Consider the following 17,143-nt stretch of genomic DNA (forward strand, 5'->3'; position numbering starts at 1 on the left):
TATTACAGACTATTACAGACTATTACAGACTATTACAGACTATTAGAGACTATTACAGACTATTACAAACTATTACAGACTATTACAGACTATTACAGACTATTACAGACTATTAGAGACTATTAGAGACTATTACAGACTATTACAAACTATTACAGACTATTACAGACTATTATAGACTATTACAGACTATTAGAGACTATTACAGACTATTAGAGACTATTACAAACTATTAGAGACTATTAGAGACTATTATAGACTATTAGAGACTATTACAGACTATTACAGACTATTATAGACTATTATAGACTATTAGAGACTATTAGAGACTATTACAGACTATTACAAACTATTACAGACTATTATAGACTATTACAGACTATTACAGACTATTACAGACTATTAGAGACTATTAGAGACTATTAGAGACTATTACAAACTATTACAGACTATTACAAACTATTACAGACTATTACAGACTATTACAGACTATTATTATAGACTATTAGAGACTATTACAGACTATTACAAACTATTACAGACTATTACAGACTATTACAGACTATTAGAGACTATTACAGACTATTACAGACTATTACAGACTATTACAGACTATTAGAGACTATTACAGACTATTACAGACTATTACAGACTATTATAGACTATTAGAGACTATTACAGACTATTAGAGACTATTACAGACTATTACAGACTATTACAGACTATTATAGACTATTACAGACTATTAGAGACTATTAGAGACTATTACAGACTATTACAGACTATTATAGACTATTATAGACTATTACAGACTATTAGAGACTATTACAGACTATTACAGACTATTACAGACTATTACAAACTATTACAGACTATTACAGACTATTAGAGACTATTACAAACTATTATAGACTATTACAGACTATTACAAACTATTATAGACTATTACAGACTATTACAGACTATTAGAGACTATTAGAGACTATTACAAACTATTACAGACTATTACAGACTATTATAGACTATTACAGACTATTACAGACTATTAGAGACTATTAGAGACTATTATAGACTATTATAGACTATTATAGACTATTATAGACTATTACAGACTATTAGAGACTATTAGAGACTATTATAGACTATTAGAGACTATTACAGACTATTACAAACTATTACAGACTATTACAGACTATTACAGACTATTAGAGACTATTAGAGACTATTAGAGACTATTATAGACTATTACAGACTATTACAGACTATTAGAGACTATTAGAGACTATTACAGACTATTACAGACTATTAGAGACTATTAGAGACTATTATAGACTATTAGAGACTATTAGAGACTATTACAAACTATTACAGACTATTAGAGACTATTATAGACTATTAGAGACTATGACAAACTATTACAAACTATTACAGACTATTAGAGACTATTAGAGACTATTATAGACTATTACAGACTATTAAAGACTATTAAAGACTATTACAAACTATTACAAACTATTACAGACTATTACAGATTATTACAGACTATTAGAGACTATTAGAGACTATTAGAGACTATTATAGACTATTACAGACTTACAGACTATTACAGACTATTACAGACTATTAGAGACTATTACAAACTATTACAGACTATTAGAGACTATTAGAGACTATTATAGACTATTATAGACTATTACAGACTATTACAGACTATTACAGACTATTTTATAGACTATTACAGACTATTACAGACTATTACAGACTATTACAGACTATTAGAGACTATTACAGACTATTACAGACTATTACAGACTATTACAGACTATTACAGACTATTAGAGACTATTAGAGACTATTATAGACTATTATAGACTATTACAGACTATTACAGACTATTACAGACTATTACAGACTATTTTATAGACTATTACAGACTATTACAGACTATTACAGACTATTACAGACTATTACAGACTATTACAGACTATTACAGACTATTATAGACTATTAGAGACTATTACAGACTATTACAGACTATTAGAGACTATTATAGACTATTATAGACTATTACAGACTATTATAGACTATTACAGACTATTATAGACTATTACAGACTATTACAGACTATTACAGACTATTATAGACTATTATAGACTATTATAGACTATTATAGACTATTACAGACTATTATAGACTATTATAGACTATTACAGACTATTACAGACTATTACAGACTATTACAGACTATTATAGACTATTACAGACTATTACAGACTATTATAGACTATTACAGACTATTACAGACTATTAGAGACTATTACAGACTATTACAGACTATTACAGACTATTACAGACTATTACAGACTATTACAGACTATTACAGACTATTAGAGACTATTAGAGACTATTATAGACTATTACAGACTATTACAGACTATTAGAGACTATTACAGACTATTACAGACTATTACAGACTATTATAGACTATTACAGACTATTAGAGACTATTACAGACTATTATAGACTATTACAGACTATTATAGACTATTATAGACTATTATAGACTATTACAGACTATTACAGACTATTACAGACTATTACAGACTATTATAGACTATTACAGACTATTATAGACTATTATAGACTATTATAGACTATTACAGACTATTACAGACTATTAGAGACTATTACAAACTATTACAGACTATTAGAGACTATTAGAGACTATTAGAGACTATTATAGACTATTACAAACTATTACAGACTATTACAGACTATTACAGACTATTATAGACTATTAGAGACTATTACAGACTATTACAAACTATTACAGACTATTACAGACTATTACAGACTATTAGAGACTATTAGAGACTATTATAGACTATTAGAGACTATTATAGACTATTACAAACTATTACAGACTATTACAGACTATTACAGACTATTATAGACTATTATAGACTATTACAAACTATTACAAACTATTACAGACTATTACAGACTATTACAGACTATTACAGACTATTAGAGACTATTACAGACTATTACAAACTATTACAGACTATTACAGACTATTACAGACTATTACAGACTATTAGAGACTATTATAGACTATTAGAGACTATTACAGACTATTACAAACTATTACAGACTATTACAGACTATTATAGACTATTACAGACTATTAGAGACTATTACAGACTATTAGAGACTATTACAGACTATTACAGACTATTACAGACTATTACAGACTATTACAGACTATTATAGACTATTACAGACTATTAGAGACTATTAGAGACTATTACAGACTATTACAGACTATTATAGACTATTATAGACTATTACAGACTATTAGAGACTATTACAGACTATTACAGACTATTACAGACTATTACAAACTATTACAGACTATTACAGACTATTAGAGACTATTACAGACTATTACAGACTATTACAGACTATTATAGACTATTACAGACTATTAGAGACTATTAGAGACTATTACAGACTATTACAGACTATTATAGACTATTATAGACTATTACAGACTATTAGAGACTATTACAGACTATTACAGACTATTATAGACTATTACAGACTATTACAGACTATTAGAGACTATTAGAGACTATTACAGACTATTACAGACTATTACAGACTATTATAGACTATTACAGACTATTACAGACTATTACAGACTATTAGAGACTATTAGAGACTATTACAGACTATTACAGACTATTACAGACTATTACAGACTATTACAGACTATTATAGACTATTATAGACTATTACAGACTATTAGAGACTATTACAGACTATTACAGACTATTACAGACTATTACAGACTATTATAGACTATTACAGACTATTATAGACTATTATAGACTATTACAGACTATTAGAGACTATTACAGACTATTACAGACTATTATAGACTATTACAGACTATTACAGACTATTACAGACTATTACAGACTATTAGAGACTATTAGAGACTATTACAGACTATTACAGACTATTACAGACTATTATAGACTATTACAGACTATTACAGACTATTAGAGACTATTACAGACTATTAGAGACTATTAGAGACTATTACAGACTATTACAGACTATTACAGACTATTACAGACTATTATAGACTATTATAGACTATTACAGACTATTAGAGACTATTACAGACTATTACAGACTATTACAGACTATTACAGACTATTATAGACTATTACAGACTATTAGAGACTATTAGAGACTATTACAGACTATTACAGACTATTATAGACTATTATAGACTATTACAGACTATTACAGACTATTACAGACTATTACAGACTATTAGAGACTATTACAGACTATTACAGACTATTACAGACTATTATAGACTATTATAGACTATTACAGACTATTAGAGACTATTACAGACTATTACAGACTATTATAGACTATTACAGACTATTAGAGACTATTACAGACTATTATAGACTATTACAGACTATTATAGACTATTACAGACTATTAGAGACTATTACAGACTATTACAGACTATTACAGACTATTACAGACTATTATAGACTATTACAGACTATTAGAGACTATTACAGACTATTACAGACTATTACAGACTATTACAGACTATTACAGACTATTACAGACTATTAGAGACTATTACAGACTATTACAGACTATTATAGACTATTACAGACTATTAGAGACTATTACAGACTATTATAGACTATTACAGACTATTATAGACTATTACAGACTATTACAGACTATTATAGACTATTATAGACTATTACAGACTATTAGAGACTATTACAAACTATTACAGACTATTAGAGACTATTAGAGACTATTATAGACTATTAGAGACTATTACAAACTATTACAGACTATTACAGACTATTACAGACTATTACAGACTATTATAGACTATTAGAGACTATTACAGACTATTACAAACTATTACAGACTATTACAGACTATTACAGACTATAATAGACTATTATAGACTATTAGAGACTATTATAGACTATTAGAGACTATTACAGACTATTACAAACTATTACAGACTATTACAGACTATTACAGACTATTATAGACTATTATAGACTATTACAGACTATTACAAACTATTACAGACTATTACAGACTATTACAGACTATTACAGACTATTATAGACTATTAGAGACTATTACAGACTATTACAAACTATTACAGACTATTACAGACTATTACAGACTATTACAGACTATTATAGACTATTAGAGACTATTAGAGACTATTAGAGACTATTATAGACTATTACAGACTATTCTACACTATTAGAGACTATTATAGACTATTACAAACTATTAGAGACTATTAGAGACTATTATAGACTATTACAGACTATTACAGACTATTAGAGACTATTACAGACTATTACAGACTATTATAGACTATTATAGACTATTACAGACTATTACAGACTATTAGAAATTATTAGAGACTATTAGAGACTATTATAGACTATTACAGACTATTAGAGACTATTACAGACTATTATAGACTATTACAGACTATTACAGACTATTAGAGACTATTACAGACTATTAGAGACTATTATAGACTATTACAGACTATTAGAGACTATTAGAGACTATTAGAGACTATTACAGACTATTACAGACTATTATAGACTATTACAGACTATTACAGACTATTACAGACTATTAGAGACTATTATAGACTATTATAGACTATTACAGACTATTACAGACTATTACAGACTATTAGAGACTATTAGAGACTATTATAGACTATTACAGACTATTAGAGACTATTAGAGACTATTAGAGACTATTAGAGACTATTAGAGACTATTATAGACTATTACAGACTATTAGAGACTATTAGAGACTATTACAGACTATTAGAGACTATTAGAGACTATTATAGACTATTACAGACTATTATAGACTATTACAGACTATTATAGACTATTAGAGACTATTACAGACTATTAGAGACAATTACAGACTATTACAGACTATTACAGACTATTAGAGACTATTATAGACTATTATAGACTATTCAAGGTTCAAGGTTCAAGGTTCTTTATTGTCAATCTGACATAGCTACAGAGTAATTATGCAGTTGAAAATCTTATGTCACAGGCTTCTCCAACAATGCAACATAATAACATAACATAATAACAATAAGAGCAAGAGCAATACAAAAATAATAATAGTTATAAAAATGAAATAAAGTTATGATGTGGAATAGTGCAGTATGAGTCTATATACAAGTTATTGGAATGATATATATATATTAGGTATTAGATACATACTACTGAGTAGCAGTTGAATGTTTGATGTTGTTTCAACAGTTCAATTGTTTAACAGTCTCACTGCCCGCGGGAAGAAACTGTCTCCGAATCTTCTTGTCCTTGCCCGGATGCTGCGGTAACGTCTGCCAGACGGCAACAGAAAGAACAGTTTGTGGCTGGGGTGATGGGGGTCTTTGATAATCCGTAGTGATTTCTTCCTGAGCCGCTGGGAGTAAAGGTCCTCCATGGATGGCAGCTCCGTCCTGGTGATGTGCTGTGCAGTTTTCACCACCCTCTGTAAAGCCTTACGATCGAGGTCGGTGCAGCTGCCGTACCAGGCCGTCATGCTGCCAGTGAGGATACTCTCTATCGTGCACCTGTAGAAGTTGCAGAGTATCCTGGAATCCATTTTGAACCTCCTCAGCCTGCGGAGGAAGAAGAGCCGCTGTCGAGCTTTCTTGGTGATGGTGGTGGTGTGAAGAGACCATGTCAGGTCCTCAGTGATGTGGACCCCAAGGAACCTGAAGCTTTTGACTCTCTCCACCGTAGTCCCATTGATGGCGATGGGGGCGTGTCCCTCTCCCTGCTGCTTCCTGTAATCCACAATCAGCTCCTTTGTTTTGCTGATGTTGAGATGGAGGTTGTTCTCCTGGCACCAAGATGTCAGGTTTTCGACCTCCTCTCTGTATGCCGTCTCGTCATCGTCTGTGATCTGGCCGATGACGGTCGTGTCATCAGCAAACTTCACGATGGTGTTGGAGCTGTGTGTGGCCACGCAGTCGTGGGTGAACAGGGAGTAGAGGAGAGGGCTGAGCACGCAGCCTTGAGGGGCACCGGTGTTAAGAATCAGGGTGGAGGATGTGATGTTTCCCACCCGCACTGCCTGGGGTCTGCCCGTCAGGAAGTTCAGGATCCAGTCGCAGAGGGCGCTGTTGAGCCCGAGGTCTCTGAGCTTGATGGCCAGCTTGGAGGGCACAATGGTGTTGAATGCTGAACTGTAGTCAATGAACAGCATTCTCACATATGTGTTCCTGTTCTTCGGGTCCAGGTGTGAGAGGGCAGTGTGGAGGGTGAGGGCTATGGCGTCGTCTGTGGACCTGTTTGCTCTGTAGGCAAACTGCAGGGGGTCCAGAGATTCAGGGAGGGAGGAGGTGATGAATAATTTGACTAACCGCTCAAAGCACTTCATTATGATGGAGGTGAGTGCTACTGGGCGGTAGTCGTTGGGGCAGGTGATGATTGTCTTTTTGGGGACAGGAATGATGGTGGAGTGTTTAAGACATGTGGGGACTACAGACTGCAGCAGGGACCTGTTGAAGATGTCTGTGAACACCTCTGCCAGCTGAACTGCACACACCCTGAGAACACGGCCAGGGATGCCATCAGGTCCAGGAGCCTTGTGTGGGTTAACCCTTTTAAAGGATTTACACACATCTGCCCTATTTAAAACAAAAGGGCAGTGTAGCTCCTGGTCCCTCTGTACCTCCACAGCCTGGCTGCTCTCAAAGCGTGCAAAAAAACTGTTTAGCTCATCTGGGAGAGATGCGCACGCAGACACTCCCGCAGCACCCCCCGCTGCTCCTTTGTAGTCAGTCATTGTCCTTAGTCCCGCCCACATATTCCTAGTGTTACAGCCTTTGAAGTCAGATTCCACCTTCTCTTTGTACTGTCTCTTTGCATTTTTTATTGCTCTCCGGAGATCATACCTAGACTTCCTGTACTCCTCCAAATCTCCCGCTGTGTGCGCGAGAGTGCGCGCTTTCAGTTTGCCGCGCACCTCCCCGTTTACCCAGGGCTTTTGATTTGGGAATGTCCGTACAGAAACCTTCGGTACCACGTCATCGATGCATTTCCCAATGTAGCAGATGACAGTGTCCGTGTGTGTGTTGATGTTATTGTCCTCAAACACACTCCAATCCGTAGATGCAAAGCAATCCTGCAGTGCTGAATCTGACTCCTCGCTCCATCGTTGTACTGTCCTTGTTATCGGTCTGTCCCTTTTAAGTTTCTGCTTGTAAGCAGGCAACAACAGTAGTGAGATATGGTCTGATTTGCCGAAGGGAGGGCGAGGGAGAGCCTTATATCCATTCCGGAAAGGGGAATAAACATGGTCCAGTATGTTTCCCCCGCGCGTCGGGAAGTTGATGTGTTGGTAATATTTTGGCAAAACCTTCTTCATGTTGGCGGTGTTGAAATCTCCGGCCACAACGAACGCCGCATCTGGCCGTGAAGTCTCGGTTTTATCAATAAACCCAAACAGCTGATCGAGTGCCGTGTTGTTGTCGGCGAGTGGCTGCGGCGGGATATACACTGCTGTTATCACAACAGATGTGAATTCCCTCGGCAGATGGAAGGCCCGACATGAGATCATGAGGTGCTCTAGCTGTGCGGAACAGTCCGATGAAATAATCTTCACATCTGAGCACCAGTTGTTGTTAGTCATTACACACACACCGCCTCCCTTACTTTTCCCCGAGTTTGCAGTCCGGTCCTGACGAAAAATAGAGAATCCGTCAGGGACAATAGCGGAGTCCGGGATAGCGGGGTTGAGCCAAGTCTCAGTGAGAATTAACACGTTACAGTTCTTAATGTCCCGTTGAAAAGCAATCCGGCTTCTGAGTTCATCTAGCTTATTTTCAATGGATTGAACATTAGCCAGAAGAATACTCGGAAGAGGGGGCCGATTCTCACGTTTTCTCAGTCTGACCAGCAACCCGGCCCGGCATCCTCGCTTTGTCTTCTTCTTGCGTCTCTCAGGTAGAACAGCAACAGGTAGCCATGGTGAATCTCCATTGTCTGTCGGAGGGTTAATATTGTCCACGAAGTTTCGCAATTGGAAAAGTTCCTCTCTGCTATATTGTATGGCAGAGTAGGTGCGGTCGGCTAGCATGTTGCGAACCATGTTAAAAGTAAAACGGCAAAAGTAAAAGAAATATGTACAAAATACGAATACAGACTATTACAGACTATTAGAGACTATTAGAGACTATTATAGACTATTAGAGACTATTACAGACTATTACAGACTATTACAGACTATTAGAGACTATTACAGACTATTACAGACTATTACAGACTATTACAGACTATTAGAGACTATTACAGACTATTACAGACTATTAGAGACTATTACAGACTATTAGAGACTATTACAGACTATTACAGACTATTACAGACTATTAGAGACTATTAGAGACTATTAGAGACTATTATAGACTATTACAGACTATTACAGACTATTACAGACTATTAGAGACTATTACAGACTATTACAGACTATTATAGACTATTATAGACTATTATAGACTATTACAGACTATTACAGACTATTAGAGACTATTAGAGACTATTACAGACTATTAGAGACTATTACAGACTATTACAGACTATTACAGACTATTAGAGACTATTATAGACTATTATAGACTATTACAGACTATTATAGACTATTACAGACTATTATAGACTATTACAGACTATTAGAGACTATTAGAGACTATTACAGACTATTATAAACTGTAAGAGACTATTATAGACTATTATAGACTATTAGAGACTATTAGAGACTATTACAGACTATTAGAGACTATTAGAGACTATTAGAGACTATTACAGACTATTACAGACTATTACAGACTATTACAGACTATTATAGACTATTACAGACTATTACAGACTATTATAGACTATTAGAGACTATTACAGACTATTAGAGACTATTACAGACTATTACAGACTATTAGAGACTATTATAGACTATTACAGACTATTACAGACTATTACAGACTATTAGAGACTATTACAGACTATTAGAGACTATTACAGACTATTACAGACTATTACAGACTATTAGAGACTATTAGAGACTATTATAGACTATTACAGACTATTATAGACTATTACAGACTATTACAGACTATTAGAGACTATTATAGACTATTAGAGACTATTAGAGACTATTACAGACTATTACAGACTATTAGAGACTATTACAGACTATTACAGACTATTAGAGACTATTATAGACTATTACAGACTATTACAGACTATTACAGACTATTACAGACTATTAGAGACTATTACAGACTATTACAGACTATTAGAGACTATTACAGACTATTACAGACTATTACAGACTATTAGAGACTATTAGAGACTATTATAGACTATTACAGACTATTAGAGACTATTATAGACTATTAGAGACTATTACAGACTATTAGAGACTATTACAGACTATTACAGACTATTAGAGACTATTATAGACTATTACAGACTATTACAGACTATTACAGACTATTACAGACTATTACAGACTATTATAGACTATTACAGACTATTACAGACTATTAGAGACTATTACAGACTATTACAGACTATTACAGACTATTATAGACTATTACAGACTATTAGAGACTATTAGAGACTATTACAGACTATTACAGACTATTAGAGACTATTACAGACTATTACAGACTATTAGAGACTATTATAGACTATTACAGACTATTACAGACTATTACAGACTATTAGAGACTATTATAGACTATTACAGACTATTACAGACTATTACAGACTATTACAGACTATTAGAGACTATTACAGACTATTACAGACTATTACAGACTATTATAGACTATTACAGACTATTACAGACTATTACAGACTATTACAGACTATTAGAGACTATTAGAGACTATTATAGACTATTACAGACTATTACAGACTATTATAGACTATTACAGACTATTACAGACTATTACAGACTATTACAGACTATTACAGACTATTATAGACTATTACAGACTATTAGAGACTATTACAGACTATTATAGACTATTACAGACTATTAGAGACTATTAGAGACTATTACAGACTATTACAGACTATTAGAGACTATTATAGACTATTACAGACTATTATAGACTATTATAGACTATTACAGACTATTACAGACTAGTATAGACTATTACAGACTATTAGAGACTATTACAGACTATTATAAACTGTAAGAGACTATTATAGACTATTAGAGACTATTACAGACTATTATAGACTATTATAGACTATTACAGACTATTACAGACTATTAGAAACTATTAGAGACTATTAGAGACTATTATAGACTATTACAGACTATTACAGACTATTAGAGACTATTACAGACTATTACAGACTATTAGAGACTATTACAGACTATTAGAGACTATTAGAGACTATTACAGACTATTAGAGACTATTATAGACTATTATAGACTATTACAGACTATTAGAGACTATTAGAGACTATTACAGACTATTAGAGACTATTAGAGACTATTACAGACTATTACAGACTATTACAGACTATTATAGACTATTACAGACTATTACAGACTATTACAGACTATTACAGACTATTACAGACTATTATAGACTATTATAGACTATTACAGACTATTAGAGACTATTAGAGACTATTATAGACTATTAGAGACTATTACAGACTATTAGAGACTATTACAGACTATTACAGACTATTACAGACTATTACAGACTATTAGAGACTATTATAGACTATTACAGACTATTACAGACTATTACAGACTATTAGAGACTATTAGAGACTATTACAGACTATTACAGACTATTACAGACTATTATAGACTATTACAGACTATTATAGACTATTACAGACTATTAGAGACTATTACAGACTATTACAGACTATTAGAGACTATTATAGACTATTACAGACTATTACAGACTATTAGAGACTATTAGAGACTATTACAGACTATTAGAGACTATTACAGACTATTACAAACTATTACAGACTATTACAGACTATTATAGACTATTATAAACTGTAAGAGACTATTATAGTCTATTATAGACTATTAGAGACTATTATAGACTATTAGACTATTACAGACTATTACAGACTATTACAGACTATTAGAGACTATTACAGACTATTACAAACTGTAAGAGACTATTAGTGACTATTAGAGACTATTATAGACTATTACAGACTATTAGAGACTATTAGAGACTATTATAAACTGTAAGAGACTATTATAGACTATTATAGACTATTAGAGACTATTACAGACTATTATAGACTATTATAGACTATTACAGACTATTACAAACTGTAAGAGACTATTAGAGACTATTAGAGACTATTAGAGACTATTATAAACTGTAAGAGACTATTAGAGACTATTATAGACTATTAGAGACTATTATAGACTATTACAGACTATTAGAGACTATTATAAACTGTAAGAGACTATTAGAGACTATTATAGACTATTACAGACTATTACAGACTATTACAGACTATTACAAACTGTAAGAGACTATTATAGACTATTATAGACTATTAGAGACTATTACAGACTATTATAGACTATTATAGACTATTACAGACTATTACAAACTGTAAGAGACTATTAGAGACTATTAGAGACTATTATAAACTGTAAGAGACTATTAGAGACTATTATAGACTATTAGAGACTATTATAGACTATTACAGACTATTACAGACTATTAGAGACTATTACAGACTATTACAGACTATTAGAGACTATTACAGACTATTACAAACTGTAAGAGACTATTATAGACTATTAGATACTATTATAGACTATTACAGACTATTAGAGACTATTATAAACTGTAAGAGACTATTATAGACTATTATAGACTATTAGAGACTATTACAGACTATTATAGACTATTATAGACTATTACAGACTATTACAGACTATTACAGACTATTAGAGACTATTACAGACTATTACAGACTATTAGAGACTATTACAGACTATTACAGACTATTATAGACTATTATAGACTATTACAGACTATTACAGACTATTACAGACTATTACAAACTGTAAGAGACTATTAGAGACTATTAGAGACTATTATAGACTATTACAGACTATTAGAGACTATTACAGACTATTACAAACTGTAAGAGACTATTAGAGACTATTAGATACTATTACAGACTATTATAGACTATTACAGACTATTATAAACTGTAAGAGACTATTATAGACTATTATAGACTATTAGAGACTATTATAGACTATTAGAGACTATTATAGACTATTACAGACTATTACAGACTATTACAGACTATTACAGACTATTAGAGACTATTACAGACTATTACAAACTGTAAGAGACTATTAGAGACTATTATAGACTATTACAGACTATTAGAGACTATTACAGACTATTACAAACTGTAAGAGACTATTAGAGACTATTAGATACTATTAGAGACTATTAGAGACTATTACAGACTATTATAGACTATTACAGACTATTACAAACTGTAAGAGACTATTAGAGACTATTAGAGACTATTACAAACTTTAAGAGACTATTAGAGACTATTAGAGACTATTACAGACTATTACAGACTATTAGAGACTATTAGAGACTATTACAGACTATTACAAACTATTACAAACTGTAAGAGACTATTAGAGACTATTAATAATAATAATAATAATAATACATTCAATTTATAAAGCACCTTTCATTGCTAACAGCAATCCCAAGGTGCTAATTAATATTAGATACTATTACAGACTATTGGAGACTATTAGAGTATCTATTAGAGTATCTATTAGTGTATCTATTAGAGTATCTATTAGAGTATCTATTAGAGTATCTATTAGTGTATCTATTAGAGTATCTATTAGAGACTATAACAGTATCTATTAGAGTATCTATTAGAGTATCTATTATAGACTATTAGAGTATCTATTAGAGTATCTATTAGAGACTATTAGAGTATCTATTAGAGTATCTATTAGAGTATCTATTAGAGACTATTAGAGTATCTATTAGAGTATCTATTAGAGTATCTATAAGAGTATATATTAGAGACTATTAGAGTATCTATTAGAGTATATATTAGAGTATCTATTAGAGTATATATTAGAGTATCTATTAGAGTATCTATTAGAGTATCTATTAGTGTATCTATTAGAGTATCTATTAGTGTATCTATTAGAGTATCTATTAGAGTATATATTAGAGTATCTATTAGAGTATCTATTAGAGTATCTATTAGAGTATCTATTAGTGTATCTATTAGAGTATCTATTAGAGTATATATTAGTGTATCTATTAGTGTATCTATTAGAGTGTCTATTAGAGACTATTAGAGTATCTATTAGAGTATATATTAGAGTATCTATTAGAGACTATTAGAGTATCTATTAGAGTATCTATTAGTGTGTATCTATTAGAGTATCTATTAGAGACTATTAGAGTATCTATTAGAGTATATATTAGAGTATCTATTAGAGACTATTAGAGTATCTATTAGAGTATATATTAGAGTATCTATTAGAGACTATTAGAGTATCTATTGGAGACTATTAGAGTATCTATTAGAGACTATTAGAGTATCTATTGGAGACTATTAGAGTATCTATTAGAGACTATTAGAGTATCTATTAGAGACTATTAGAGTATCTATTGGAGACTATTAGAGTATCTATTAGAGTATATATTAGAGTATCTATTAGAGACTATTAGAGTATCTATTAGAGTATATATTAGAGTATCTATTAGAGTATATATTAGAGTATCTATTAGAGACTATTAGAGTATCTAGAGTATCTATTAGAGTATCTATTAGAGTATCTATTGGAGTATCTATTGGAGACTATTAGAGTATCTATTAGAGTATCTATTAGAGTATCTATTAGAGACTATTAGAGTATCTATTAGAGTATCTATTAGAGTATCTATTAGAGACTATTAGAGTATCTATTAGAGTATCTATTAGAGTATCTATTAGAGACTATTAGAGTATCTAGAGTATCTATTAGAGACTATTAGAGTATATATTAGAGACTATTACAGAGTATTGAAATATGAATCATTTGAATGTCCCCCCCCAGCAGAGACACATGAAGACAGCACTCTGATGAAGGATCAGCGCTTCATGGACTCGGCCTCCGTTACCCCCCGCCCCCCCCACCCCGGCAGCACCCCCCGACGCCTCGCCTCCCCCCCCTCAGAGCCGGGGGCCAAGCAGCCCCTCCGACAGGTGGAAGGTACGCATGTGATATATAAAACATCTAATGTCTCAGGGTGGGGGGGTCAGGCGTAGATCCTCACAGGAAGTGACCTCACAAGAAGTGACCCTCGCCGCTGTTAGCTAGTTAGCAGCTGTCGTGGTCGAGTTTGCATAATATAATGTTCAAAGTCCACTTAGCCTATGAGGCGAATTCAAGTATTGACTCGCGTAAACTTAAAGAAATCCAAATCAATCAATCAATCAATCAATCAATGTTTATTTATATAGCCCAATATCACAAATGTTACATTTGTCTCAGTGGACTTCACAGTTTGTACAGAACATCAGTGACAATACGACCCCCTCTGTCCTTAGACCCTCTGTCCTTAGACCCTCTGTCCTTAGACCCTCTGTCCTTAGACCCTCACATCGTACAAGGAAACACTTCCAGAGAAACCCCACAGTTTAAAGGAAACATGGGAGAAACCTCAGGGAGAGCAACAGAGGAGGGATCCCTCTCCCAGGACGGACAGACGTGCAATAGATGCCGTGTGTAAATCCAAATACCTTGCATCGTTCCATTCAAGTGCTTTACTCGATTCAATTGATCAGCTGGCGGCCCACTGTCGACTTACAACATTTGCACGGCATTTAAATTAAATAAACAAACAAGCCAACAGGCGTACGGATGTGTGCGGTCTAAACCTTTTCAGACTTCCTCTCTAGACTTCCTGCTGTGTCATGTATACTCAAGAGCATTCTGCTTTCTATAAATAATAACAAAACATCAAACTAGAGCAGTCCATAAGCAAAACAAGACGTTACAGAAACTGTATAATTATAATTCATAGTTATTCAGCAATTGGCTCATCAGCACATACATAATGGGCCTAAATGGGCCTTCCAGCAGCGCTATCGTTGCTTACAGGCTGCTCATTAACCAATCAGTGAGCAGTGGATTCCTCAGCTGTGTGTGTGTGAGTCCTTTGGGTGCACTGAGCATCGGGACTCTTATCAGTATATAGCTCCAGATGTTAGAGCTCCTCTAATGCACGGTGTGTTCTCCAGCAGCCAGCTCCACCACGGGGCCCGAGGTGGGGGGGGTCTCTGAGGGTCCCGGCAGGAATCCGTCCTGCTGGAGCATCGAGGAGGTGATGCAGTTTGTGAGGGAGGCCGACCCGGCAGCGTTAGCCCCCCACGCCGAGCTCTTCAGGAAACACGTGAGTTCCTTTCACAATAAGAGCTTCTGCACTCACGGCAGACTGTTATGAGTTCCTTTCACAATAAGAGCTTCTGCACTCACGGCAGACGGTTATGTTCATGTGGGGAAATGGTGGTGCATTATTTGAGATATATTTCAAACTCTGCCATTTCTAGGTAAAATCATTGAAAAAGTTGTTTTTCAACAGTTGAGTAACTTCTTGCATTTAAATAACTGTTTGGATGTGTTCCAGTCAGGATTTCGTCCAAACCACAGCACTGAGACTGCTCTTGTAAAGGTCTTCAATGACATCCACTTAAACACAGACAGTGGCAGAACTTCAGTGTTAGTATTATTAGATCTCAGTGCTGCGTTTGACACTGTTGACCACAACATATTACTAGACCGACTAGAAAACTGGGTGGGACTTTCGGCAACAGTTCTAAATTGGTTTGAGTCCTACTTAAAGGACAGAAAAAACTTTATTTCTATAGGTAAATACACATCTGAGTTGACAAATATGACATGTGGGGTACCTCAAGGCTCCATCTTGGGGCCTCTTCTCTTTAACGTCTACAT

At 33.6% G+C, this 17,143-nt stretch overlaps 1 protein-coding gene across 1 annotated transcript in view; it reads left to right on the plus strand.

The window, feature by feature from the left end:
* The window catches only part of LOC117468676 (sex comb on midleg-like protein 2), a 36,949-nt gene that overhangs the window by 18,563 nt on the left and 1,243 nt on the right, over positions 1-17,143 (plus strand). Inside the window, exons 15-16 of the mRNA XM_034112902.1 lie at positions 15,245-15,400; positions 16,432-16,583. Coding sequence (XP_033968793.1) covers positions 15,245-15,400; positions 16,432-16,583 — 308 coding nt within the window. The remainder of the gene's footprint in view (positions 1-15,244; positions 15,401-16,431; positions 16,584-17,143) is intronic.

Source organism: Trematomus bernacchii, unplaced genomic scaffold (assembly GCF_902827165.1).
Source record: "Trematomus bernacchii unplaced genomic scaffold, fTreBer1.1, whole genome shotgun sequence".
Classification (NCBI taxonomy): domain Eukaryota; kingdom Metazoa; phylum Chordata; class Actinopteri; order Perciformes; family Nototheniidae; genus Trematomus; species Trematomus bernacchii.